This window comes from Alternaria novae-zelandiae, assembly GCF_023758075.1.
Source record: "Alternaria novae-zelandiae strain BMP 2774 chromosome Unknown scaffold_25, whole genome shotgun sequence".
NCBI lineage: Eukaryota > Fungi > Ascomycota > Dothideomycetes > Pleosporales > Pleosporaceae > Alternaria > Alternaria novae-zelandiae.
The window spans coordinates 492930-518549 of NW_026056985.1; the positions used below are offsets into that span (position 1 = coordinate 492930).

Consider the following 25620-nt stretch of genomic DNA (forward strand, 5'->3'; position numbering starts at 1 on the left):
ATGCACAGATGTAGCGGAGAGTAGGGAGGGGCTCCGGCGCTGAGGTCTACCTGTAATGAAGGGGGCTTGCAGCGTGCATGTCATATGACTCTCGTTTTGGAATCGTAGAGTTGAGGGCATTCACAACTTCTTAGTTGAGGTGTTAAGGCGGCTTGGACAATCTTGTTCACACCACCACTTGCACAAATATTAGCATGCTGATGATGGTGAATTACGTCTTCACAACCCACTACTGTTAATGTGCTCCCCACGCTACAAGATCTTTTCATCAGCTGTGACTATCGCATCGGCTCACGAGCCCAAGCCGGGCATCTGACTGTACTGTAGCCGATCATCTTATTCCAGAGTTCGATGCCCTTCTCCGGTCTACATAAGATGGGCGTTTGCTTACATGGGCTCAAGCAGCAGGGCGTTTCGGGAGATGCAGGCGGTCACTGACCCGGCGAGTTCCAGGCTCCCTAGACAATTTTGACCAACAACGCGTTCCAACACAGCTCAACAGATCTGGGGTGCATATCAGGGCAATACTCCTTGCATACCTTAATGTAGCTTCGGTGTATGCTCTCCGCACCCTCTGCCTTAGTGACACTTGCCTGCGAGGGAAGTGACTTATTCCTATCCAATCGCGTTGATATCCTGAATAGTCTCATGTCTTACCAGTCTGCAGCAGCGTTCCCATACTTCGCAGCTGGCGAACTTTCTGTCGTTGTTCTAACTAGGGCTTTGAACGTGCATGCGATAGATCTTTGGTACTGGTAAAGACACGCCCTCGTGCCGGAGATTATTGACGTTCCACCGGGTAGGGTCGTGGACCGGGAAGCCGAACGCTGGTATACTAAGACGAGGAAGGGCCGCATGGCAAAGCTAAGGTTTGGTAGCGGGAGGGCAAGAACGCATTGGGTGCCCAAGTACCGGCATCGCTCGCCAGGTACCACATGTGGTCTCGCACAACTTTCTGCAAATCCTTGACCTGACCAGGGTCACCTATGTTTGGTATACTCAGTTGAAGCGCCGGCAGCCAAACACTCTTGTCCCAGAGTATCGCCACGCAGCCATGGCATCACATTCTACCTTGACTGGCCAATAGGCTTTGGGTGGCACGGTAGTCAGCACAACAACACGTGCAGCCCACCAACCTCCATGGCCATGATTCAACTCCTCCACTTCCAATTCTAACTAGCGTAGGTGTCATGCTCGAAGCAGTATCTAGTCGTGTTCAGGTCCTTGATCCAGTCGAAAGCCCTGCAGAGGAAGCTTGGGGCTCGCGGAACGCAGGGGTGTACTTTTGAAACATCGAACCTGGCTATAGCATCATGAGACAATGTATTCAATATGTGGTTGGCCCTACACAGTGACCAGAACAAGCGATCATAGTAGCGATTCCACTGACTCGCTGTTGGCACGGCACAGGGCTTGCTCTGTACTTGTGTGATCTCCTAGGTGGCTCTATTTGGCCTGTAAGTTGGTAAAGGGCTGTTAAGTCAGGATTGTTTAGTTGCGTGTATACGCGAGGCGTAGCTATTGCGCTAACTTATTGACTACCCACTATTCTCCACTGTGTACTAGAACCGAAGTAAGGAGACGAAGGGAACTTCCGTACATGTACAGGGCGATATCATGTCTCGGAGTAATTGTACCCGACGCTACAGACAAAAACACGCGAAGGACTTTGCGCTTTTCGAAATATGACGCACAATACTTGAGGAAACATGTGCACCAGGATGGCGTGCATAAAGTTTGGTACCAGAACGCCCTCGCAACGATCGCGCCGCCAGTCCGCACACCAATATCTCAAGGGGCAAACACATTATGGTATAACGCCGAAAACCAGTATACGTGAAATCGTACATCGCACTAATCGTGGGCATCAGCCCTGATGAAGCTAGGCGGCAGCCACATAGCCACTGGCCCGCGCCGGAGCAAAGGAAAGTAACATCGACAAGACGGAAAACATAGTGATGTCAGGGTATAGGGTAATGCTAGTAATGTACGAAAGGTGAGCCAAGTGGCGGCCCAAAATGATTCCAAATGTACAACGAGTCGCAGCCGAGCGAAAGGAATCCTGACCTCCCCTTAGGGAAGTAACAGGGCGTGTATTGTTGTACTGTTGCGAAAGGCGGTGTTATGGTTCCGGGATGACAAGGGTCGGCCAAGCGAGGCTCAAACGCGGCTCAGAGTGCGAGCCCTGTGCCGTCGCCGCTCCAACGATAGAGACTCAACATTTCGCGCCGACGCTGTTGCGCAAGTTGGGCGTGTTCGTCCATGCCGCGGCCGCGCACTTGCTGCAAAGCAGAACGCATGACTTTGCGGAAATTTCGCTGTGAGGTGTTAGCATGATTACTGATCTTGGCAGAGCGGTGGGGCCGGCAAAGGTTGAGGTAAGAATGACGGGCTGGTAGCGCCACTTACCTGATATTCGGTATTGAGGGTGACGATGCATGCTTCATGCGCGCGGACTATCACTTCGCATGCTCGCACGATGTTCGGACTTGCATCTCCTTGCAGCTTGTCGGCTATGAGCAGTAGCAGGAAACTTCCTTGCAGGAGGTAGATGCCGAAGAAAAACGGCATGAAGCTTAGGTCCGGATCGTATTCCAGAATCTCATTCAATGCTTCGGCGGCTGATACCGCATGACCGGTTGCATCGACGAAACTTTGCGAAGATATCCAGAGGTCGTTGTCATCAAGTAGCGAGATAGGATCCCATTTACCATTGAGCAGGATGTGAAGCGTGTGCATGAGATGCGTACCATACGCCTCCACAATCTTAGCATGCATCAATGACTCTTGCGCCCTGGACATAGTAGAGTTGACAGACCGCCCGGATGGTGTGTCGGGGTGTGATGGTTCGCGTTCAGCGTTGGCCTCGTTCACTGCGCGATTTCGTAGCTCTTGGAGTGACTGCCCATATACCACCAGCTGTTGACTGATCTCGAGCGCGTGGTGATCCCAGTCGGTCTTCGTCCCAAAACGAGGGTGGTTGCGCGCATGATATAGATCGGTAATCTCCCCAAGGATGGTCATCAAAGGAAGGAAAAATCCGAAAATGGAGTGTCCGGTGCACTCAAAGGCAGGCCCTCGAGATCGTCGATGAAGTGTGGAATCTGAAAACGATTGAGCGGAGTCCTCGAAGAATTCGCCAGATTGCCATACGTTATCGTCAAGTGGCTGCAGCAGGCCCGAACATTCGACGTCTAATAAAGACAACGGTCGGTTGTAGCATAACGCTAGGTGGCTGTTGAGCGATCAGCGTGTGTTGGAGGGCAGATCTGATGGATGCGCAAGAACGTCGGCAGAAGTCGAGCAATGCCATGCTGCGAGTGTCACGGTTGACAAAGATCGGATGGCTTACCGATCAACAGTGAACAGCAGCCACCATATACGTCTGCGCTCTTCCCTTTGCTCTTCTGTGAAGTCCATGGATGTGTGTTGACTGGTTGGGTATCCTGCGCCCATGTGTTCCGCATCAAGGTCTCCAGGTGCATCTTCGTCATTCGGCTCGGGAGGCGGTGTCACAGGCACTTCCTTGCCAAGTTTAAGCTCCCTAGCCAGTGACCAGGCGGCGTTCCACCAGCGGAGTGATGCAGCCTTGTACTCGCTGGCCGAGATCACTATGGCCAAGTGCATGTAGGTTGCTACGTCGTCAAGGCCTCCTGGTGCTCCCGCTGTTTGTAGTCGTGTTAGTGAAGGAAACTACGCAAAACTGAACATGGGTTGGTAACTTACGCAAACCTATGTCGGAATCTTGTGCGGGCATACCAAAACCACCCATGGTGACACCATTGATCGGCCCGACGCCGTTGAAAGCCGTCGGACTGGCATCGGAACCACCTGGATGTTGATGCACAAGAGGCTTCAAGAGACTGATGGTTAGGTTGATGAGTTTCTCCGATAATTGGCTCCGCGCAGATGGCGATGAGGAAAGATATGGAGATTCGCTTGTCAAGCAGCCAATCCAGAGCATACTTGCCAGCAGTGCTGGACTGCACACGCGGGGGTTGTTGGTGCGGAGGAAAGAGCGCTTTCGGAAGACGTAGCCTAGTACGTAAGGGGAGACTGGTTGCATAAACGCAGTTGATGAACTCTGGAAATAGAGCTCTAGTAAGTCGCAAGCTAGTGAAATCGGCATGACATTTGCGAGATGTGGTACTAACGGCTGCAGAACAGGGTATCTCAACTGCTGAGAGGGATTCTGATGTTGTGCGCCAGAGTACATCGTTGTAGAAGGTGAAGGCAGCATCCAACCAGGCGATCCATCAACTGGTGATTGAGGCATGTAACCCATGTTGGATGCCTCTTCGGGCATCCTGAAGGTATTCGTGGGTGCTTGTGTATGTGCGCTTTGTGGGCTCATCATACTGTAGGGGCTATCAGAGTACTCCATCCCATGGCCGTGCGAAGGTACAACGGGCTGCATTCCAGGCTGCATCATTTGAAGTGGTGACTGATAGGTAAGGCTCTGGTGGTACTCCTCCATCGACGTGTACTCGGGCATGGGGTTGTGCATAGACAGCCCTTGAGTCTGTAATCGGGGCGGCTGCATGGGGTGCATGGATTGCATGCTCTCGGTCATTTGATGGTGCATATCAGATTCTGGCATAGTGTCGATTGCACCCATGCTCATCGTCCTGTTCTGATACATCGACGCGGTATCCATCTCGGGTCGTGTTGTCGCAATACTGGCCGATCGACCAGGTAGCTCAGGCAGAGATCGTTGGCCTTCAGGAAGCTTGGGACTATTGCCGTGAACAGACTCGGTAGCTTTCTCCGACGATTGCGGGGTGCTGGAATCCTCTGACTTCGGCGCACCAGTGCCTCCGGCGGCGGTCGCAGCCTGCTGTTGGGCAAGATCCTTCCGCGATGCCTTTCCGCGTTTCTTGCGCTCACGTATGTACTCGCACGTCAATCCAAATTCTGACACTGTGTTAGCCAAGCTGTCAGAGGGGTAGTACATGGGTGATGGAAAGTGAACGGCAGTTTTAGCCCCGTAGCTAAGAGCCTCTAGCAGACGCTACAAAAGTAACTTTTGGTCGCCTAAGCAGATGGTTCTCATCTCGGTTCATCCGTTGCCGAGCTCTCCATAACATCAAAACGTACCTATGCAATGCGCACACTACTCATACCGTTAGCATATTGATTTAGAAATCCAGAGCCTGGGAAAGGACCTACAGATTGTCTACCATCGCACTTCGTTCGCAACTGGTTACACTGATCACAGGCTCGGCTGATCCTGCGTCGCACTGGTCCGGACGTTGAGTTACCTCGTCCCGACCGCTCATGGAGCATCTCTCGCTGGTGTCGAGGCGCTATAGGACCACTGGCGTACGGTAACCGATGAGGCTTGACAAGTCCCTTTCCGTTTGGCAGCACATGCCGGTTCTGATGAAATTGTAGGGCTGCGTATTGTGATGTGTGCGCGAGGTTGTCGAGTGGTGACTGCCCCATGTGCTGGGCAGCGAGATGATGATGTTGATGTTCGACCATGTTCGGCGCGGGGAGGTGGCTGAACGCCGAGGGGTATTGATGGAGATTCGTGGAAAGCATAACTGCGTTCTAGCGTCCGTCTCCACTACAATTCCACCACTCGAGGATAGATCGGGAAGTGTCAGTTACGCAGGAAGTGACGGTAAAGTCGGAGTTCAGATTGTCCAAGGGGTGGCGAAGGGCGAAGAGCTGGCAACAAGGCTGAGAGAAGTCAGCACAGGGCTGGAATTCCAAGGTTATGTCGTCGAGGGACGTCAAAAAGATATGCAGGTCAGTTGTCCAAAGGCCGTCTTTTGACCACTGCTGTGCGCCTGGGGTACCATATAGCACTCGGTTGTTAGGTACTGTCTCGGCCTCCAAGCTCAACCTTAGTGGACGCAGTGGGCTATAACACAGAACTGTCCAGTGCCTGAGGTGCAGGGTGAGGATACCGAATCGGCATGGACAGCCAGGTCCTTTCTCCGGGACCAGCTGCATCGCGCGTTAGAGACGTCTCTGGCCACATGCTGCAAACGAGATGGGCAACAGGGCACGCATGTTCATGGGTGCGTGCGCCTTCGAGTCTAACTCGCCTTCCGTTCCTCCATCTCTAGTTCGAGCAATTCACCCCTGCGCGGCCAGGGTTTCGCTGCACACCAACATTCCACGTTGAGCACAGTCCACGAACGCCGCTGGATTTTCGTTGCCGCGGACTTTTACGGCTACATCCCAGAGGCATCGCCGCAGGTTAGACTCGTAATCAAAAACCATATTGGTTGATCGGTGCCATCCCGACCCTATATGGCGTCGTGTTAAGAGAGGCGGCGTACCGATGCCGGCTCAACAAGTACCTTGGGGTACCTGCCCGTGCCCAGGACCCACCTGCTACCACACCTTCGCCCGTTTCCCGTTGCTGAGCGATCAGAACAGGGTGCCAGGGCCATGATTGGCGACCGCCGCCCGTGCAGCAGTGCGTTAGCAGGCGAGCCGCTGACAGCACGGGACCTGGCAGTCTCCATCGCCTAGACTCCCTTCTACGCGACCATCGCGGGACAGCCATTTCCTAGTCGCAGCCCCAATACGCGTCCCCTGGCTCGCGATGCATCCTGACATCCAGCGCTACCCGCTGTCCTGCCGGTCATCTGCACCCCAGCGAATAATCCGAAATCTGTTGGGGCCTGCGCTGATCACCTTCCCTCCTTTCATAACCTGTCGCCATGGGGAGACGTGAATTACGCGAAATCAGAGAACGCGGAGATGCACTTCAGACGCTTGAAACGTTGTATTTTCCAGGTCCCACTTTCCAGCTCTGACGAAAGAATTGATGACTAAATCGTCACGCAAAAAGCTAGCTTACGTCGGCGCTGGATACCCAGACAGTCTGCGCATGACAGTCTATCCTCATTCACTTCGGCAATGCATATTATGTATCTCTTCATAAACATGAACGAGCCAGGTTTACCACCTGCAGCACGCAGATATATACCTGCCAAGACAAAGCCGGAGTCGACCTGGTGTGCACAATTTTCTCGTCTATAACACGTTGTCTTATAACATTACACGCGGAATTACCTGGCATGTACAACGGCTCTCCGAAGCGAGTGGCGCCAGCGATGCTAAAAACGTGTGCTATGCGCCGATTGCTCCCACGGTACGGTCTACTCCGCCCTAGTTGTTAGCTAGAGCGGGTGTCTATAGTTTGGTAACGAGGGCGTTCTGCTACAGCGAGACTGCGTTGAACCTGACTAGCTCACCCACAACTGCCTGTACGATGTCTCGTGGTCAACATCCAGCTGAAAGATCTCCACAATCGTCACTGGGCGACAACGCTTGCTGATTAGGCATCCCCTATCTGCTCTACAACGCTACGGAGCCAGCGGATCGCTCCGCATTCCAAATATGTGCCGCTCTTCATGGTGGCTTAGAAGCGTTTTATTGAAGACTTGGCCTGCATTCATCCTGGACGAAGTAAGCTCTTTCAGTCAAGGTCCAAGTCGAAATCAAGGTTCTCGTTACTAGGTCGGATCCGGAACCTAGAGAGTCTGCATGTAGCAACTAGAATAGCTCAGGGGACTTTCACCATGATTGCTGTAGTCTCTGTAACGTTTCGAAATACCAGATCAGCCACCGAAGATGAGGCAATTCGCATGTACAGCCAAGCAATATTAGACGACCGTCTTTCACAAAGCTCCTCCCGCCCACTAATAGCCAGGAAATGGTACCATACTTAGGGTTCAGCAGAACAAGAGTTTGACAGCTCATCTACTACCGATCGAAATATGCCTGCTCATATCCATAATTTTAATGAAGGTCAGGTGATCAGCCCCGATGATTTACGGTGTACTGGGCTCATCGCGTCTAACAGGTGGTATGCTGTGGGTCTTATGACAAACCGTTATAAGTGTCGCGTACCCGCCTGGTGTGAGGAAACCGGTCCGGCGCCCAGTCTGTATCTACAAAGACCTGGAGCAACTGTATCGGATCATTTAAATACTGTTTCCAGCAGCCCTGTAACTCCAGGGACAGATTGAAGGGCCAAAGCTCGACAGTGATCAAAAGGCCAAGCTGTTACAGACGGTCATGAAGGCAGTGAATATTAGTGGATTGAAAGTCGCAAACTTCGACTTAGCTATATTGCCGACTTCGTGTTAGACACTTTCAGTCAACGTTAGTCATGCCGGCACCGTGTACATCGTCGGATCGTGTTTTCGCTGTCACTTTGACATTCAGGGCTGAAGAAGGGTCCAGGTGGCTCGGATAGTGGCAACCTAGAAGTGACTCAACAAAGTCCAGATCTTCGTGCTGACAGCCTTCTCATCGAAAGTCCGGATCGACATCCGCGGATCATCTGGAGGGGCGTAGGTTGGCAAGTTACAGGGAAGAGTGGAGAGCCCTATCATGTTCCCCACTGTAAGTCTGTGCCCCAAGACCGAGTCACTGGACGATACTCTGTAAGGGACTGTCCAGCCTGAGCTCAATACCTCGTTCCTGTAGGCCACCATACACATGCAGTGTGGAGCAGGAAGGGTAGATACGCAAGGCACGACGGCTCCCCAGCTCCGAATTGGGCTGGCTTTGGTGACATCTAGATATTGCATGCGCAGCTCTTGACGCCGCCGCCGCATGCAACGCGTGGAGTTGATTGATGAGCGCAAGCGAGGGCCGGCCATGCCGCCAAGCTACGCACCGTTAGTAGAACCATGTACGACCTATGATCTTCTGCAGTCCATGCTGACGCTCAAAGTTGGAGCCAAACTCGCCACCACTGCCGGCGAGCCCAGAACGGTCAGGACACTCCCAGTGTCAATTCAACTTTCGATACGGAATGGAACCTCGTGTCACTTGCATGGGCCTTTAGGGTGAACTCTGTCGAGCAGATGTGCTGTTTACCAGGACTGGGATGGGGAGGTGGCTCTTCTCTTACATCTCCCCGGCTGCTTTCTCCTGCGAAGGTCTGACCACAGTAGAATGCTGAAAGATGGAAGGTGGAGGTAATTAGTCAAGATGAGTCGTGAAGGCGCAGGTAACGGCATTCCTGGCCCGGAAGGGCAGCATACCTAGGTGCCACAGTCTTACAAGTCGCTCGGGACGTTACGTGGTGGGTGCGGGACCGGCTCTGTAGACCTTGCCTCCAGCGAGAGGATACCGCCGGTACACCTGCCGAAGTCTTGTAGCTCTTATCTCCACACTGCGTGGGTGGCACTCTCATAATTTGGCAACGTTAGCGAATCGGCGACGCCGCACCAATATGCTGTTCTCTTCAAGTAATGAGGGCGCGGCGGCCATCGAATATGATTGCACTGTATTGAACGGCACGCGGCGATGCTTGATCGCTTCCGTACACATCGGCTACATGTTAGTGAGGTGATCAGAAAAGGCCCGAATTTGCACTATCTGCACTCCAGTATTTCGACTTTAGCTATGAACACACCCGATTGCACAAGATAGGAGGTCCGCGTGCGATTGAATATTACCAGGCTTGCGTGGATAGCGTCGGCGCGTCGATGCTGGCGACCAACGCGACGAATTAATGTTGTTCGACGCGTCTTTCGAGCATCTCGCGCGTCGAGCATGCTTCATAATGATGTTGTATGTTCAAGTTGACTTTCTGGAGAGCATGCCATGGTGTTTGTCGATAGCGGACAACCAAGTCCGTTATTCGGCGTGAAGCCATGAGAGGCCTCCACTATAATGGGACGTGCACGGGCTAGCGTTAGCGCTGTCATACGTCATCTCCGATGCGACTGCGGGCAAAGCCTCAACTCAAAATTAACTGCTCCCAAGACGCCACTGAATCGACACGCCGTGCGTCTCCATCTCGATTTATCCAAATAAACTACATACCAGACACACGCCATCATGTCGCTGGAGAAGATCACGACCATCTCTCCCATTACGAACAAGCCAGTTGTCACGCGCAATGGCCTTTCAGATGCAGACCTCCAATCTTTGCCTGAAACAGCCGCCACTGCGTTCGAGTCCTATCGACGCACATCGCTCGCTGAAAGGAAAGAGATTGTCAAGAAAGCTCTGAAATTGCTCAACGACCGCCAGGATGTGCTGGGCAAGGAGATCACTGAGCAGATGGGCCGTCCTATCGCGTACACTGCCAAAGAAGTTACTACAGCCGTGATGCGCGGCGAATATCTACTAAAGATTAGTGACGAGACACTTCAAGATACTCCAGGCGAGGCGGAGAAAGGTTTCAAGCGCTACATCAAGAAAGTCCCGCTTGGGCCCGTCTTGATCTTGTTTCCATGGAACGTGCGTGCAGGCCATAAGCTATTTTTGGTCGGCACATGCTGACTTACCTGCAGTACCCGTATCTGACCCTCATCAACTCGCTAGTACCTGCCCTGCTCGCCGGCAACTCGGTCATCCTGAAGCCATCCCCACAAACGCCTACCAGTGCCGAGCAGATCCAGGAGATTTTCAAGGAAGCCGGATTGCCTGATGGTGTGCTTCAAATCTTCCACAGCGGCTCCATCGTCCAGATTGAGTCGATCGCGCGCTCGCCCAAGATCCAGCTGGTTTGCTTCACTGGATCGGTGGCCAATGGTCTTGCGGTTCAGCAGGCTGCAAATGACCGCGTACCGCTACGAGTGGGTCTTGAGCTTGGAGGCAAAGATCCTGCATATGTACGCTCCGATGTTGACGTCAAATGGGCCGCGGAAGAACTTGTAGACGGCGCTGTCTTCAACTCTGGCCAGAGTTGCTGCAGTGTTGAGAGGGTATATGTCGATGAAAAGATACATGATGAATTCGTATCAGCGCTTCAAGACGTACTCAGCGGTTACAAGCTTGGAGATCCATTCGACAAAAGCACACATGTTGGCCCAGTAGTCTCAAAGCGATCAGCAGAGACTATCCAGTCGCACGTTAAGGATGCTCTGGAGAAGGGTGCCAAGAACGCTACCCCAGACAACGCCAGTTTCAAGAACCCACCTGCAGATGGCAACTATGTGGCTCCGACACTCTTGACGAATGTCACGCATGACATGACCGTAATGACAGAGGAAACTTTCGGTCCTGTTATCCCGGTCATGAAGGTCAAGAATGACGCAGAAGCAATCAAATTGATGAACGACAGCCAATTCGGACTGACGGCTAGCATATGGACCAAAGATGTGAACAAGGGTCATGAGCTTGCCGATGACGTCGAGGCTGGCACAGTCTTCGTAAACCGATGCGACTACCCCGCACCAGTAAGTTATTCTAGGACTACGCAGGACACTTTACTAACCGACTCAGGATCTGGCGTGGGTTGGGTGGAAGGACTCTGGGCGAGGCCAGACGCTGAGCAAGTTCGGCTTCGATCAGTTCGTCAAGCTCAAGAGCTACCACGTCAAGGACTACCCGAAATAGATGACTTGGCACGGAGAAGTCAAGCATTACCAACATGTTGAAGCCTTGATCTCCTTGCGAGAGATGATCGATGGTATTCTAGTACAGACCAGAAAGATCCTACACAATGAAGACTGCTCAACTTCATTTCACATGCCGTCGGCGATCCTTGAACATGTGTAACATTGTCGACCCCAATTTCAGTAACACTAGGTTTACTAAAGTACCCCTTAAGGCTGCTAGATTGCTGTTAGCACATATCGTATCCGATCGTATGAACACGCCTCTCGAGTTTGTGTCGAATGCCACAGATGTCTGGGTGCCCACTAGCGCCTTTCTAGTGCTATGAAACGTCGTGTAGAAATTCACGTCTTCTAGCAAGTGGATATTGTTGGCCTCAAAGACGTTATTCACCTCCAGCAAACATTGGTGTAGAGTTCACAAAACCGTACAGCACCTGCAAGCCTAATACTAATTACCAGCTTGATGATCGCAGTCTCATCTAGTATCTTTTTTCCGAACGCGACGCTTCTCGCCGTAAGGCTTTCTGCTTACAATTCACATATTCGTTCTTTGTTCACGTGTTTGAGACGCACGAGCTATCAAGCTCGCCCAGCTCCTTACATTCCGCGGCGCCCACTTCCGCTCTTACATCCCCAACGAAAGCAAAGGAATGTCAGCATCGGAACAATGAGGGCGAATTCGTAAGGGATGGCCCAGCGCCACGACAACGCCTGAAGAAGGTAGACTTGGTGCCACACTCTCAGTCTTTCGCTCGCGCTTATCTAGTGTTTACCTACTAGCATCTATCGAGCATCTTCCTACGCGAACTAGATTTCGCGATCCTGCCGCTTTTGGCCAATTTCCTGGCCTCTGTCGCGTTGCTGTAAACTCTTTTCTCACTCAATCGTTTCAAACGTCGCCGTCTTTGTAGAATCGCTGCATATACCACATTTTTTTCGAGATTCAACAATATTTCGCGCATCGACTTCACGCGTCCCCGATCTACCAAACCACACGCCCTCGGACCCACACAATGGCATTCAATCGCGTCGTTTTAAGACTAAAACGAACACTACTTTGCGATAAACGCGAGCATAAGTCCAATCTAGAAAGTATGGAAATCGTACGTAAAATAGTCAGCTTTTCCGTCCTACACGCGCCGTTAACAAATACCAAAGGGAGGACCAACAGATGTCCGCGTAATCGACGTCTCAGACTTCTTACCCGGCCTTACCTACCACCAGCGCAAACAAATCCGAGAAGAAGCGTCTAGCGGCGCGCTTCGCCTTCAAAGCCTTCAATCGCATCCACCACTGTCATTTCCGGAAACATCTCTCAAAGACTCACATTCGCGCTTGCAGTCTATCGCGACTGGCCCTGTTCAATCTGCTTCCACCGAGGCTGATGCCATCTCCTCGCATTACCCATCTTCCGACGTGTTTCCGGAAGCCGACTCTGTGATAGCACATGCGGCGACTCTCGATGCGGGGCCGGGAGCGGAAGTTAGCAGTGCTTCTACAAGATCAGAAAGCGAGCACAGTGCAGATGTAGTGCGCATGAAGAATGTGGAGAATGGCGAACGGCGATGTAGCAGCGACTCTAGTTCTCCTCGGTCTTCTCACGAGAAGGAGACAAAAGATAAGAAGCATCGTGGGGGTCCAACACATGCGTTGACTCTGGATAAGGAAGAGAGGGACGCAGAAAAAGATTTGTCTGCCACTGGGCGAGGTGGAAAGGACGTGGAAGTTAAGCAAATACATGACAATCATACCGTGGGGAATATCTTCACCACCGGGGAGACAAAGGTGCTTGTTGCATGCTAAAAGCATGGACGAGACGCAATGAAGACTTCACAAGATGTCAACGCGCGAGTTGCATGCGTAGGAACATGGCAACAAAAAGGCAGGACACCACCACGGAATGGATCAACAATTAATGGGAGAGGCAATTCGTCAAAATCGCATATAGAACAAAAGTCATTTCGTAGTCACGAAATTTCCTTCATCGCATGTGGGTCGTTTCACGAGAGCCCGATAGGAGTTTTCGATAATATATTGTTCTAGATTCGGATAGCTTCGATGATGACATGCTGAAGACCGCCGTCCAAGCTATTAAGCTTGTGATGCCACGAAATGAGAAACGCCAGATACACACTGTCCATGTACCATATGCTGGTGGGTATCGATGATATGCCTTTTCCGCTGAACGCCGAAAGCATGCTGAAATGATTTTGGAAAAAAGAAAGTGTCCGATGCGCGTGGCATAGCCGACGATGCTGATGTGCTTGTTGAGATAATGGAGTCTTGGTTCCGCCGTATCAAATGTATTTCCTCGCAAGCAACCGGTGGCTGTCCGATCAGGGCTGCTAGTCTGAGTCGCCATCGCCATCCGGTGTGCGAGAATTCCTCTTCTTCTTGGATCCAGCAGGCCTGCCCCTTGCCTTCTTCGGTGTGTTGCCTAAGCTGACATTGCTCTTCCTCTTCCTGCCACGACCACTAGTAGGGAATGGCGTACCGTCTTCGCCAGTCTCGGTTGGCGTCTCATACCCTGCAGCAAGTGCATCGTCTCCTTCGGCGTCAATGAAGGTCTCGCGATCAACATCCAGTAAATCTGCAAAGTCATAACATTGTTTCACCATGCTCTCGCGGCTATCTAGAGCGCGCATGATCATTTCGAAGCGTTCCCAAATTTCCTTGCCAGTGACGAGGTTGTTACGATGCGCAGGCTTGATGTAATCCTTTTGCGGAATGGGCGCGTTGCTCTTCATGGAGTAGCATTTTCGAACAAAAGTGCGAGTTTCCCATACCATCTGCAGGATCATACAAGCTGCAGTGATCTGACGAAGTCTGTCGTTGCTGATTGTTGGAGTCGCAGGTTGAGGTGCTGTCGGAAATGCCGCTGGTAGCATTGATGGAAATCCGTTTGCACCACTAGCTTCCAACATTTGTTGTTGGAACATATCTTGAGGCTGAGCTTGCACTGAATTCGCGTCTTGCTTTGGAAGTTCATCCGCGATGATAACTCCTATAGCGGGCCCTGTGGTGTTCAGGACCATCGCTTCAACTGCATGAAGGAACACAGCAAGCTCTTCCAGGTGAGGGAAGTCGAGCAAAGCCAGATTCTCCAGACAGAAGCGCGCGTACAAGACAGCCTCCGGTATAGTGCCACTCATATCCAGCTTTGAAAGGTCGAAGTCCACTTGTTTGCAAAAGTTATTGATGAACTTTTTGAGGCTGGCTTTCTTGCCCGTCTTCAATGCCTCAAACAACTTCGCGAGCTTCGGAGTGTGTGTAGCTTCGACCATGCCATGAGGATCAGTGAACATGTTTAGTTGATACTTGAAAGCCATGTGAATGGCCTGCATGTACTCCTTTTCCAGATACGACTCTTGCTTCTCGTGAATGCGTCTATGTTCGTCGGCTGCAACTCGAGCCAGGCTTGACCAAGGCGAGGTCGCAAGAGCGACAAGCGCAGCACCACACTCCTTTGGATGAACAAGACCTTGGCGACTGATGCTAGCGATGATATCTGTGGCAACGACGGCAGACTCATTTTTGTTCTCCAACGCAGCTTTCACGAAATATTCTAAGAACTTCTGCGCCAGATGCAGCGTGGCATGGTCGTTTCCGGTAGCCGTAAAAGACGTTTCCAAGCGCGCGGAGCCATTAGCAGCTCCTTTGCCGGTTGCAATTTGCGCACCAGTTTCCGAGCGCCGCTCAGCGACAGTGAAGAATTGCCTGAAGAATAACAGTGCGATGTGCTTCAGGGTGTCGTTTCCTTCGTTAACAAAGACAAGCTTGACCACCTTCTCCACTTCACTGCGCATGAAGTGCTCTGGCGACTGCTGGCATATGCCACCCATACTCTGCAGGGCTTGCTCGCGAATCTTCGGCTCCCAAATCTGCATGGTGAAAGGTCGGACCGTGTCTAATAGGAATAGAGATGGGGGAGGTGGATTCTTCTGGTTCAACATCGGCTCCAGGTGCTTCTTCAGAGATTCTTTTCCGTCGTGCTTGTTAAGGGACACGCGGAGCTTGTTGTTGAACGATTCGGCCTGTTGATCCAGGCTGCAAACTTGACCAAAAGCACCAATCAGAATTAGATAGGACATGATGGTATCAGCCTTCTGGGCTGCCTGCTCTTTGGTTAAGTCCAAAAGTGGCCTAAGGTTGCATATGACAGAGCAGATTGTGGCAAAAATCTTGTCAGTATCCATGCCCGGCATCTCGCTGATAGCCCACAAGCAGTGAATGACGTCAAGAAGAGTTTCTCTACTTGTAGGCCATCCCATCGATGCACATTTAGCCAACTTAGGAACGTTGCGCTGAAGACTTGCTCGAATTTCTTCTGCGAAAGCATGCTGAAGTGGGGGAAGTGTCGGCAACACATGCCGAAAGATAACGACCGTTGGCCGCACAAGGGCCACGTCATCCATGGTGGCGATGGTCTTGATGTATAGCTTCAGATGCCGCAGATGGTCGAGCGTGAACAGGGTCGGTTCGATCTTCGCGAAAACACTAAGGGTGTTCATAACACGAGCTTGAGACTTGATATCCGTACCGCTTCCGGGAGCAATGGCTTCGTCTACCAAGTCGACAACTAGCTGTGTGCAAATCTTTCGGTTAGAAGCCGGACCCTTCGCTTCAGGTGACAGACAATGAGCGAAAAACTTCTCGAAAGCTTCCAAATGTACAGCGCTATGCTCGATAGAGTCCAAGAGTTCTACCATGAAGGCTGCTCGTTGAGCACGGTTGAGCTTGTGTATACTGTCATCGGTCTTGACATTGTTATTAGCTGCCGTCAACCATATCTCCTCGAGGACGTTGCGACCCAGCTCGGAAATTGCACTCTCATTATCCTGCGAAGGGAGGAGTAGAGGAGCGGCAATCTTGAGCCTATTCTCATTTGAAGTGGAGCGGAGATAGATCTCTTTGAGTAGCTTGATGGCCTTCTTCTTGGGGCCGTTTGAGGGATCTGTAGTCATTTCCAGAATTTGTGGCAGCACATGGCGCTCGAGAGATGGTTCTTTGGCCAAGCAGTTCGACAGGAGCGAAAGCGTCGCCTCTCGGACCATCGGTGAACTGTCTCTAAGCGATGGGATCATGTTGATGACATGTCCTTCGGAGATGACCCGAGGATCTTTGTCCAGCAGTTGTTGCAATCCTGCTGTTCCTCTCGTCCGAAGCTTCGAAGAGCTCTTGTCCCGGGCGTATGCCTGCATATAGTTGACGATCTGCGAAAGGTACCTGCACACCTGGCTTTGTAAAGTGATGACGCCGGCGGCGAGTTTGCTCTGATCATCTGACACCGATTGGAATTTGCTATCAAGCACCGTCAGCTGGGGAACGAGCCTGAACAAGCTGGAAAACTTACTACTTCTGACCGAGCCACTTGGGGTCTGCAATCATGCTTTCCAGACATTGCTGAACAGTTTGTATTGCCTGCGGCCTGTGATCTGTATTTCCTTCTGGAACTGTTGGAAAGGTCTTGACGACAGCTGCCAGCCACGAGCTGATATGACAGCCAGTCGCTGCCTGCAGATGCGGGTCTTCCTGGGAGGGGCGTAAATCGAGATAATCGACCAGTGATTCGAGAACCATGCGGTACGGGCCATCGAAAGCTAGCAGATCCACATCATTGACCCTCTCTTTGACGTCTTCACTCATAGCGTCATTCACAAGACGATCTAGTCTTGACGACAAATCCGACTGCGAAATGTCCAGCCTTTGCTTCATCTTCTTGAGTTGGTCTCTGAAATCAATCACGCCACAACCGATCCTCGCCATTGTTGTGAGTGCCATGTCTTTGTCGACCACAGAGTGTTTATTTGCTGAGTCGTCCTTGAGTATGTTGACCATACGAACCAAGAGGCTCTGCAAAAGTATGACAGCAGCCGGCCACTGGGGAGAACCAAGGACGTTACAGAAATCGTCGATGAATAAGTCCAGAAGGTTGCGGAATGGCTTGTCGCCTGATTTGGAAGTATTCGAGGCTTTGTCGCACAGTTGGGTTACAATATACATTGCCGTGCTGGTAGCTTCCACCGTCAAGTCTTGAGCAATCACTGCCGGCGGCCGGCCGGCGCCTCTCTTTGGGGCTTTCGAGGGTGCTTGGCCAGGCTCGTAATCGCTGACATCGTCTTCAATCATGCTAACAGCCGCTTCTTCGCCTTGCGACGCAAGACGAGTGCTGGGATTTGTTGCGACCACTTGGACAAATCGCATGAAAAGTGCAGATATCGTCATAATCGGGACTTCACGAGCCGACAAGAATTGCCTCGCGCTCGCTTTCTTGTCGGGTAGCTTTTCCAGGTTGCCCAGGATGCCATTTAGAATCGACTGTCGTTGGCTTGGGTATCGAGCGAAAATCTGGGCAAGAACATCCATGACTTTCTGGCGGAAATGCTCGAACTTCTTGATGCTAAACACCGAATCCTTCTCGTTCTCGCTATTCTGCTCAACGAGCAGTTCCAACGTCAGATACTCCAAAGTATTGAGTGCCCGGTCCGGCAGATTGTATTTGCCCATCAGCGTAGCAAAGCGGGTAAGGACTGCTCCACACAGTCGCAGCACCATCTGTAGATCTGACCTATGAGCCGATGCTGCAGTGAAAAGGTCTTGAGCTTCCCCAGACCGCCGAGATTGAACGACAGGCACAATGCAGGCATTCTTAATTAGCTTCGTGAGATCGACAATGGAATCGATAATGTCCTCTCGTCGCATCCGATAGTCGTCACGTCCCTCGATCATGGTTTCCAGCAGGAGCTTGGATGACTTGAGCGCGAACTTGGCTGTTGTAATGCTCTCGGTAAGCTCCGGGGTAGTCTCATCCCGTGGAAAGAGCCCATTCTTCGTTGCACACACGACAGCGGGGTGTAGTAGTGATTGTATCTCCATGGCAAGGTCCACAGGAAGCGCATTGAAGCGGCCGAGACTGACAACACCGGACATCTTCTCTGAAAGAGCCTCCATTGAGCGGGGTTTGAGAACGTTGAACTCGCCGTCAGGAGTTGGGATTCTGGTGAAGTGCAGTGAACCGTCAAGATCATCTTTGTCTTCGCTCAGACTGGCGACTAAAGAGTTGAGAATCTCAATCTTCCCGTCAGCGATCTCTCGTTCGTGGGGTCTCAAGACTGCAACGCCGCTCTCGGCTCTGTTGTCCTCCTTCCTTTGTGACAAGCTTCCAATCTCGATGTTGTCGATGTACTTGTAGTCTGCGCGTGGAACCGCTTTTGGCTTTATCATAACGGCCGGACCAGGAGGCCGCACTGGTGTGCTGCTGGGAGCCGATGGAAGAGCGCTTGACGAGAAGGGTAAATCTATGTTTTGCGTGAAAGCATGGCCGTTGGAGGTGGCCTGGGGCGGTGTGGGCGCTGGGCGCGGCAGTCGTGGAGGTTCAGCTTTTCGGGAAGGTGCCGACTCTGATCGAGGCTGTTCGGGTGCTTTGACATTCGGTGCTGTCCTTGTTAGTGGTTGCACGGGGAAAGTGACAAAGAGGCCTACCCGTATATGCCACATCCGTCTGGTCGTAAAGCCTGCGCGCGAAGGGGCTCAGATCAGAGATAGCGCTGCGAGTATCTCCATTGGTGTTCTTGACGGGACTGTCCGGCGGAGGGGTTGGTAGTTGCGGCATGGGCTTGAAGTGACTGTGGGTGTTAGAAGAGACTTCCAGGTACGGCAAGAGCGTAGACCCACTACTCTGGCAGCCTATCGCGAAGTAGGAGGTTGCGAAGCTGGTTGAGGGTATCATGCAGATGCTGGGCGGTGGACTGGCCTTGGATCTCGGCGTTCAAGATTCCGACAGCCTTCTTCGCGGCTTTTTGTTGCTCGGGGTTTAGGGTAGAGGGTGGCGTGGGAGGCTCGGCGGTTGGGAAGGGTATGATTTCTGGTGGTTATTAGCCAGGTGAGAGAAAAGCGCTTGGGCAAAGGGCGCAAGTGAAGCAGAGTGACGCACCGGGCGAGAAGGGGATGATGGAGGTAAAGGGCGAATACGGAAGGGCCTCATCCACTGTGGGCGGAGGCCTTCTGAACGGGAGCGCGCCTCCGTTGGCATGATGCCAGTCGCCATTCATTGCCGCTTGTGGTGTTGAGCACTTGCGGACAGGCGCAGTCGAGGTGTGGTGGTAGACTTGGATTGGACGGGTTGGGCATGCGGCTATATCATCGTGCGTGCGCGCATGCTATGCTCCGGTAGCTGGACAGTCGCTGCCTGGTGGACTGATGGTAGCAAACTTATTGTAAAAGTACCATGCGATGCGACCGGGAGCATGAATGCATGTGGTGGTGCACGGCATTCAGACGCGTTCTCACCGCCTGCCATTCCCGTCCTAGCTTGGCTGCAGCCGCGGAAGTCGCGATTCCCTGTAACTTTTTTCCTCAACTCCAACACCAATCACCCGCCCCAAGACGATAAATCGACAAATCACCCACCATGTCGGCTATTGGTAGTCTTGTCTTTTGCACCGACTGCGGAAATCTCCTCGACGGATCTGCCGGCAAGCAAAATGTGATCTTGACCTGCGCGGCATGCGGAGCGCAATGTAAAGGTATGCGCCGTCTATGCTGCGCATGCGGAAGAGTAGAGGATTTAACCGACCGCAGATACATCATCCAAGACTGTCGTCACAGTTTCGAAGCCCACCGCTTTCCCGTCATCGCTGCGCGCAAAGAGATCCGAGGTCCAGACCATATCCGAAGAGGACGTTCAGACGAGCAGCGTCATCAATCATCCATGCGAGAAATGCGGAAGAGAGGAAGTGCGATACTACACACAACAACTGCGAAGCGCAGATGAAGGAAGTACTGTCTTCTACGAGTGCGACTGCGGTCACAAGTACGTTCAATCGTCCATATCAAGAGCTGAGCTTATGCTAATTGCTATCTTACAGATGGAATACCAACAACTGAAGCGGAAATTCTACCTATGTGGCCATTTTGAATTCTAGATACCCCGAACGCCGAATGCATGCAATCCCTTGGGCTGCGCTAAGCTGCAATAGCTTGCGGCACGATCGCGTACTCCATCTCTCCGTTCTTCTCAAACTCTGCCATGTCAAGTGCTACGACCACACTGTCGCGCACCACCTGCTCTGGATCGTTCAAAAATTTACGCAGAGTATCTTCGACACCCTCTTCATCGCCCAAGCTTCCAAGTGCCTCGGCTGCCTCATGTCGGACCATGCTTGCCTCCTTTGTGTTACTGAGCGCTTCTGTAAGACTAGGGATGGATGCGGGGTGTGACAGCTGCCCAAAGACAAAGGCGATTTCGTGGCGGAAGAGAGCAGATGGGTCTGTGAATCCGCGAGCGAGCGCCTGTACGGCCGGAACGGCAGTTGGGAGGTCGGGCGGCGAGGAAAGATCGCGCAGGGCGAACATGGCGCGGTAGCGCTGGAACAAGGGCAACGAGGTGTCGAGCAGTGTCTTTTCAAGCTCGGGGATCGATGCCTTCTCCGTACTCTGTGGTAGTGGTGGCGCAGGGTCGATGGACGTGAAGTCGCTGTGTAGTAGTCAGCAAGAAAGTAGAATACACAGGAATTGACATAAGCATACCTCTTCTTCAACTTCTCCTGCCCCTTCTGCAGCCCATGGTCCCACTCTATGCGGTCCACAGCAATGTCGCAAGTCTCCCGTACGACATCGATCTCTTTGACGTCGTCCCTCAACGCCCTTAGCAGCTCAAGACTGCCCTTGTCGCTCAGCGCACCGAGTGCCTCGGCAGCCTCGTGCCTGCACATGGAGTCCTCCTCTTTATCCTCCAATACGCCCCTCAAGGGCGCGATGGCAGCATCGTGCCCCGACTGACCCAGGCAGTAGGCGAGTTCGTGCTTCAACAGAGCTGACGGCGATGCGAAAGCGGCGGCAATGGCCTCGATGGCGGGGACAGTCTGCGCACTGGGTGGCTGCAGGCCCGCAAGGTGCTTGAGAGAGAAAAGAGCGCGAAAGCGGCGGGCGAGGGGCTCCGACTCCGAGGTGAGGATGTTGCGAAGCGTAGGAACTTGGGTGTCCTGCTCTGTGACTGCCATTTTGCTGCTGTGGAAAAGAAAAGTGATCGCGAACGTAGTTCTTCACGTAAATGTCTTCCGAAAGCGGCTCGACTCTTTTTTGGCGGGGATGCAGAGATCTGGTGGGGTGTCAAAGTTCCATCTGATAAGATCTTCACCGCACATGTGCACCTGCATCCACAACAGTTGACGCTAGTCGGATACGGTTAGACATAATGTGACAGCGTGGCAGACCAGTTGACCGAGTCCAGGGCTGCATGAGCCATGCAGGAACAAGCCGCTCTGTTCACCTTACTTTCACTAGCTATGACTCCTTTTTGCCCCGTCTTTACTCCCCGTGAGTGAAAGACTCAGCAGGTCAACAGCGCATCAAAGGGACAAAGACTATACCTGGGCCTGCCGCATGGGGAATCGAGTAGCCTCACCCTCACCTTCACTTCACCGCGACTTCGCATATCGACTGCAAACCCCCACCACGCTCCTTACACGTCACACCCACCACGACGTGACGGGGACACTTCTTTTACGCGACCAGACTCGACTGCTTCCACCTACCACTTAGTATGGCGTTTCTTCGCGGAGTGTCCGACTGCTTCTGGAACTACGTCAGTCCGCGCAAGACACAACAGCGCCGCGAAAAGCCGTATGCCTTCAAGGTGCCTGCGCTGCCCACTCGATCCGCTGCTCTGTCAAAACACACCACACCACCGCCTACACGAGACATGAGTCCCGAAGCGCACGTCAAGACCCGGGGACTCAGCCCACCGAGCACTCACTACGATATCGATGCGACGCTGCTACCGCCCTCCCCACCAGCCTCGGCCATGTCGTCCAAGGACCTGGAAGGAGATACCCTGGTCGCGCATTCGCCCATCGCACTCGCGAGGGACCACGAAAACGATGGCTCTTCGGCCGACCTATGGGATGCGAACGAAGAGACCATGGTCGTTGATGACGGCACCTACATGGTCGTACAAAAGAAGGTCAACCACGACCAGGAGCGGCACAGACAAGATCAACAAGCCCGTGAGCTGCGCGATGCTGGTTGGTCTGAGGACGCCGTCTTTCTCTTTCAGAAGCTGGGCATGCGCGGATTTGAGCCATTGATGCCCATCAGCTGGATCGATGATCTCGAGACTGTCCCCGCAGACCTATTCACCGAGAATATCGACAAGGCGTTCATCAAGCCAGCCTGCGGTACTGATTACAGTGGTATGTTACGATCTTGTAGTTGCTAAGAGGATCTTACTAACAGCGTCCAGCGCAGCATGCTCTCGAGAAGCTGTTCGACCTGGGCGGTGTCGCTCGCGACGCCTGGCAGACGCGGACGAAGCGCGCTCCCCACTTCCAGATCGGCAAGGCTGTCAAGGCATACACAAAATGGGCTATGAAGGACGGCAGAGTCGAGCATCTCTGGTCCCAGCTCCCTCTATTCCAGACCGTCACCTTCTCAAGACATGTACACCCGGCCGTCGGAGAGCGCAAGATGATCGAGAAGCTTGGTCGGCTACACGAGCTATGGTACGACGCTCTACAGATCGATGAGGCAGCAGCCCGCGGAGACGCTATTGTGCCTGAAGTTCCGACCCTCTATGGTATCACTGCAACGCACACCGTCCTGGCGTTTGTGAGCTACGCGCCGCCGACCTTGAAGAACGAACAACCTTCACTACGTTTACTCGCCATGTACGACTTTATGCAGGAAGGCTGTGATGTTTGGAACTCACTTGCTATCTCCATCTTCATCATTCACGCGAGGAACAGAATGATGCAGTTGAGGGAGTGGCTTCCAGAGCCGGAGGTATCAACCGGCGAAGACCCTGATCTTTGAACGACGAACACGAAACCAAAAAGACAACACATGAGAATGGATGAAAGAGACGACAAACTACGTAATGAACGAGATGGATATGGTTATGAACGATGGATACGATTTCAGTGCGAGGCCTTTTGCTTCTAGATATACCCGGTTATGAGCGCAATACCCCTAGTTTTCTTTTATTTCCTTTGTCAGACTGGCTGAACGACTGATGTCGGGCTCCGCTAAAAGAGCTGGAGACGACGAATACCCCAGATTGCGTCACTTTGCACATGCCTCAACGCAAGCAAACTTGCGGTGGTTGATGTGACAGAACGAAGAAGATGAAATTGATCCAAGCAATTACATGGTAATTATTGAAAAAAATGATATATCATACAATTGCATTTCTCTGCCTGATTGTGATGCTGACTTCTGCATACATCGCGACCCTGTTGACGCCGTAACTCCACATCTCGTGAGCTGGTGCCTCTTTTCCTTCATATCCCCTCACACCCCTTCACCCTCTCCTGGAGCGGCTTTTGTGCCCTTGATCAGACCTCTTTCCTCGGAGTCCACACCCAACCTGCTTCTTGACAGATCCTCAGATCTTCGAGCTTCTTCTCCAAATCCAACATGCAGCCCCTGCAGTGACCCGAGAAGATAGTGATGGAATTGGTGGGGTTTTGACACGGTAGTCGATACCTGCTTCCGGGGTCTGCGCCGCACATGGTGAACGGGTTGTCGTAGACTTGTGTCTTGTGCTCGCATGCGGTGTGGTGGTAGAAGTTGCGTCTGCACATTGTTGTTAGATTGTGATTTTGGTGATGATGTAGGCTTGAAACTGGAGATTTGACTGGGAGATTGGGGGCTGAGGAGGTTGTTGGTGTTGTTAGTGATAGCGAAAGTCTGGTTAGTAGCAGAGGTTGGAGAATACACGCTATTCAGTCACAGTGAATTTGAGTTTGCTATGTCCTTGTCGTTGTCGAGGTGAAGTGAGAACTTTTCCAGAGCACCTCTGAGTGACCTGCAGGAAGTCATGGTGAAGCAAGATTTTGATCTTTCCATGATCGCAAGACCTTGTAGGAGCCTAGTTGAAGAGCGACAGGTTATGGTATTATCGAAGGAGAGCAAAATATCAGCGACTGGGGGTGGATAGTTCGTTACTGTCGGCTCCTTGCCCAGGTGCAAAGCCCAGCTCACGTGATGTTTCACTCAATTCAACTCCCTCGTACCAACCTGCACAGCGTGCCCCTTCATACTCGGCCGTTCAACCAAGCTTCCACGCATTCACCTTTCACCCACCGGGACAAGACATCTTATACAGTACCAAGAGTCTGGGCAAGCAAGCCCGCTGTGCGGTGTCTAGACTGTAGAATCCGGGGTACAGACGGCTATGTGAACATTTACCGTACGTGATGGCGCACAATATGGCGGGTAAAACGTGATTGGAGCGTTAAGTTCCCCGGATCCCCAGGACTGGCTACTATTCTCCGGGATACGGGGAAATGTCGTGTTGTGATCACCTAGCATTACGCAAGGGGCGCTGCGTACATGTGAAGAGGAAATTGCGGCTGCGGTGATGCGGACGTGGTGATGCGTCCTTTACGGATATGACAGCCTCATGTGATAGCATGTAAGAACTCATTTAGACGTTCTTGGTAGCAAGGGGAGTGGTTCGGCAAGCCTGCCGTATATATGAAGTCAGGAGATCGATCCATATTCGCAAGATCTCAAGTACCAGGGACAGTGATCTTGTGCAGCCGGGCTGAAGGGTCGAACAGCTCATTACGATCTCGTAACTATGATTGCGGATTCCTGCTGCCGACATGTTCGCTGATTATGCTGGTCCAGAACATGAGCGCAGTGACAGACAAGCGGTATGCGGCTCAAGCAAGATGCAGGCAAACGTCTCTTGGCAGCGCGCTTGGACGCCCCACGAAAATATCGCAGTCCTTCATCTGTTGCTGTAACATCGCCAACACCTCACGAACTATGCCTGCAGTACTGCATAGCCTGCTAAGCTTCTTGGATATCGAGCAATCACCATACAATGTGTAAGAGATGCGCCTTCTGCCGCCACTTCTAGCCTTGGAAGCGCCACACGTGTCACGCGGCTTCACATAGATTACCAACTTACAACTCCACTGTTCGGTATTCACGCCAAGACGTTCTTTAACCGCAGGAAGATTGTAAAGGCGGAGAGCTTGGCATATGCATGCCATAGAGCTTGGGAGCACACGTGGATGGGTGCTCGCCAGGACAGTCATAGCGCCGCCATGACCCGAAGCCCACTCCACCACGGAGATATTGACATGTAGGTTGATGACCGCCCGGTCTTGTCCCGTAACCGTTTGTTTCAAGTTACAGGCCAATCACATCGGATGCTGCGCCGGCATTTCGCATGCCTTTCTTTCCAGAAGCCAAGCCCGGCATAGTGGTGTTTCTCCTATCGCAGCACTTGATCTACATCCTAGCTGCTAAGAGACGGACGGCCGTAGTGATGGCGAGA

The 25620-nt window shown here is 52.4% G+C and overlaps 6 protein-coding genes across 6 annotated transcripts; 3 read left to right on the forward strand and 3 right to left on the reverse strand.

The window, feature by feature from the left end:
* Positions 1 to 2171: 2171 nt before the first annotated feature.
* J4E88_009713 (uncharacterized protein) lies at positions 2172 to 4954 on the reverse strand (the record flags this gene model as incomplete). The annotated part of the gene is made up of 4 exons (XM_049403312.1): positions 2172 to 2318; positions 2410 to 3235; positions 3353 to 3665; positions 3727 to 4954. 4 exons carry the CDS (start codon positions 4952 to 4954, stop codon positions 2172 to 2174), a joined length of 2514 nt encoding a protein of 837 aa, XP_049251086.1.
* A 4868-nt stretch (positions 4955 to 9822) lies between these two features.
* J4E88_009714 (uncharacterized protein) lies at positions 9823 to 11328 on the forward strand (the record flags this gene model as incomplete). Its single annotated transcript, XM_049403313.1, has 3 exons — positions 9823 to 10227; positions 10281 to 11168; positions 11215 to 11328. 3 exons carry the CDS (start codon positions 9823 to 9825, stop codon positions 11326 to 11328), a joined length of 1407 nt encoding a protein of 468 aa, XP_049251087.1.
* Positions 11329 to 13675: 2347 nt separating this feature from the next.
* Positions 13676 to 19381, reverse strand: J4E88_009715 (uncharacterized protein; the record flags this gene model as incomplete). The annotated part of the gene is made up of 5 exons (XM_049403314.1): positions 13676 to 16631; positions 16684 to 18766; positions 18813 to 18955; positions 19005 to 19194; positions 19264 to 19381. 5 exons carry the CDS (start codon positions 19379 to 19381, stop codon positions 13676 to 13678), a joined length of 5490 nt encoding a protein of 1829 aa, XP_049251088.1.
* Positions 19382 to 19740: 359 nt separating this feature from the next.
* J4E88_009716 (uncharacterized protein) lies at positions 19741 to 20216 on the forward strand (the record flags this gene model as incomplete). The annotated part of the gene is made up of 3 exons (XM_049403315.1): positions 19741 to 19855; positions 19911 to 20142; positions 20198 to 20216. 3 exons carry the CDS (start codon positions 19741 to 19743, stop codon positions 20214 to 20216), a joined length of 366 nt encoding a protein of 121 aa, XP_049251089.1.
* Positions 20217 to 20294: 78 nt separating this feature from the next.
* Positions 20295 to 21331, reverse strand: LIA1 (deoxyhypusine hydroxylase; the record flags this gene model as incomplete). The annotated part of the gene is made up of 2 exons (XM_049403316.1): positions 20295 to 20805; positions 20859 to 21331. The coding sequence occupies 2 exons, from the start codon at positions 21329 to 21331 to the stop codon at positions 20295 to 20297; spliced, it is 984 nt and encodes a 327-aa protein (XP_049251090.1).
* Positions 21332 to 21873: 542 nt separating this feature from the next.
* On the forward strand, positions 21874 to 23141 carry J4E88_009718 (uncharacterized protein; the record flags this gene model as incomplete). The annotated part of the gene is made up of 2 exons (XM_049403317.1): positions 21874 to 22522; positions 22573 to 23141. 2 exons carry the CDS (start codon positions 21874 to 21876, stop codon positions 23139 to 23141), a joined length of 1218 nt encoding a protein of 405 aa, XP_049251091.1.
* Between the last annotated feature and the right edge of the window lie 2479 nt (positions 23142 to 25620).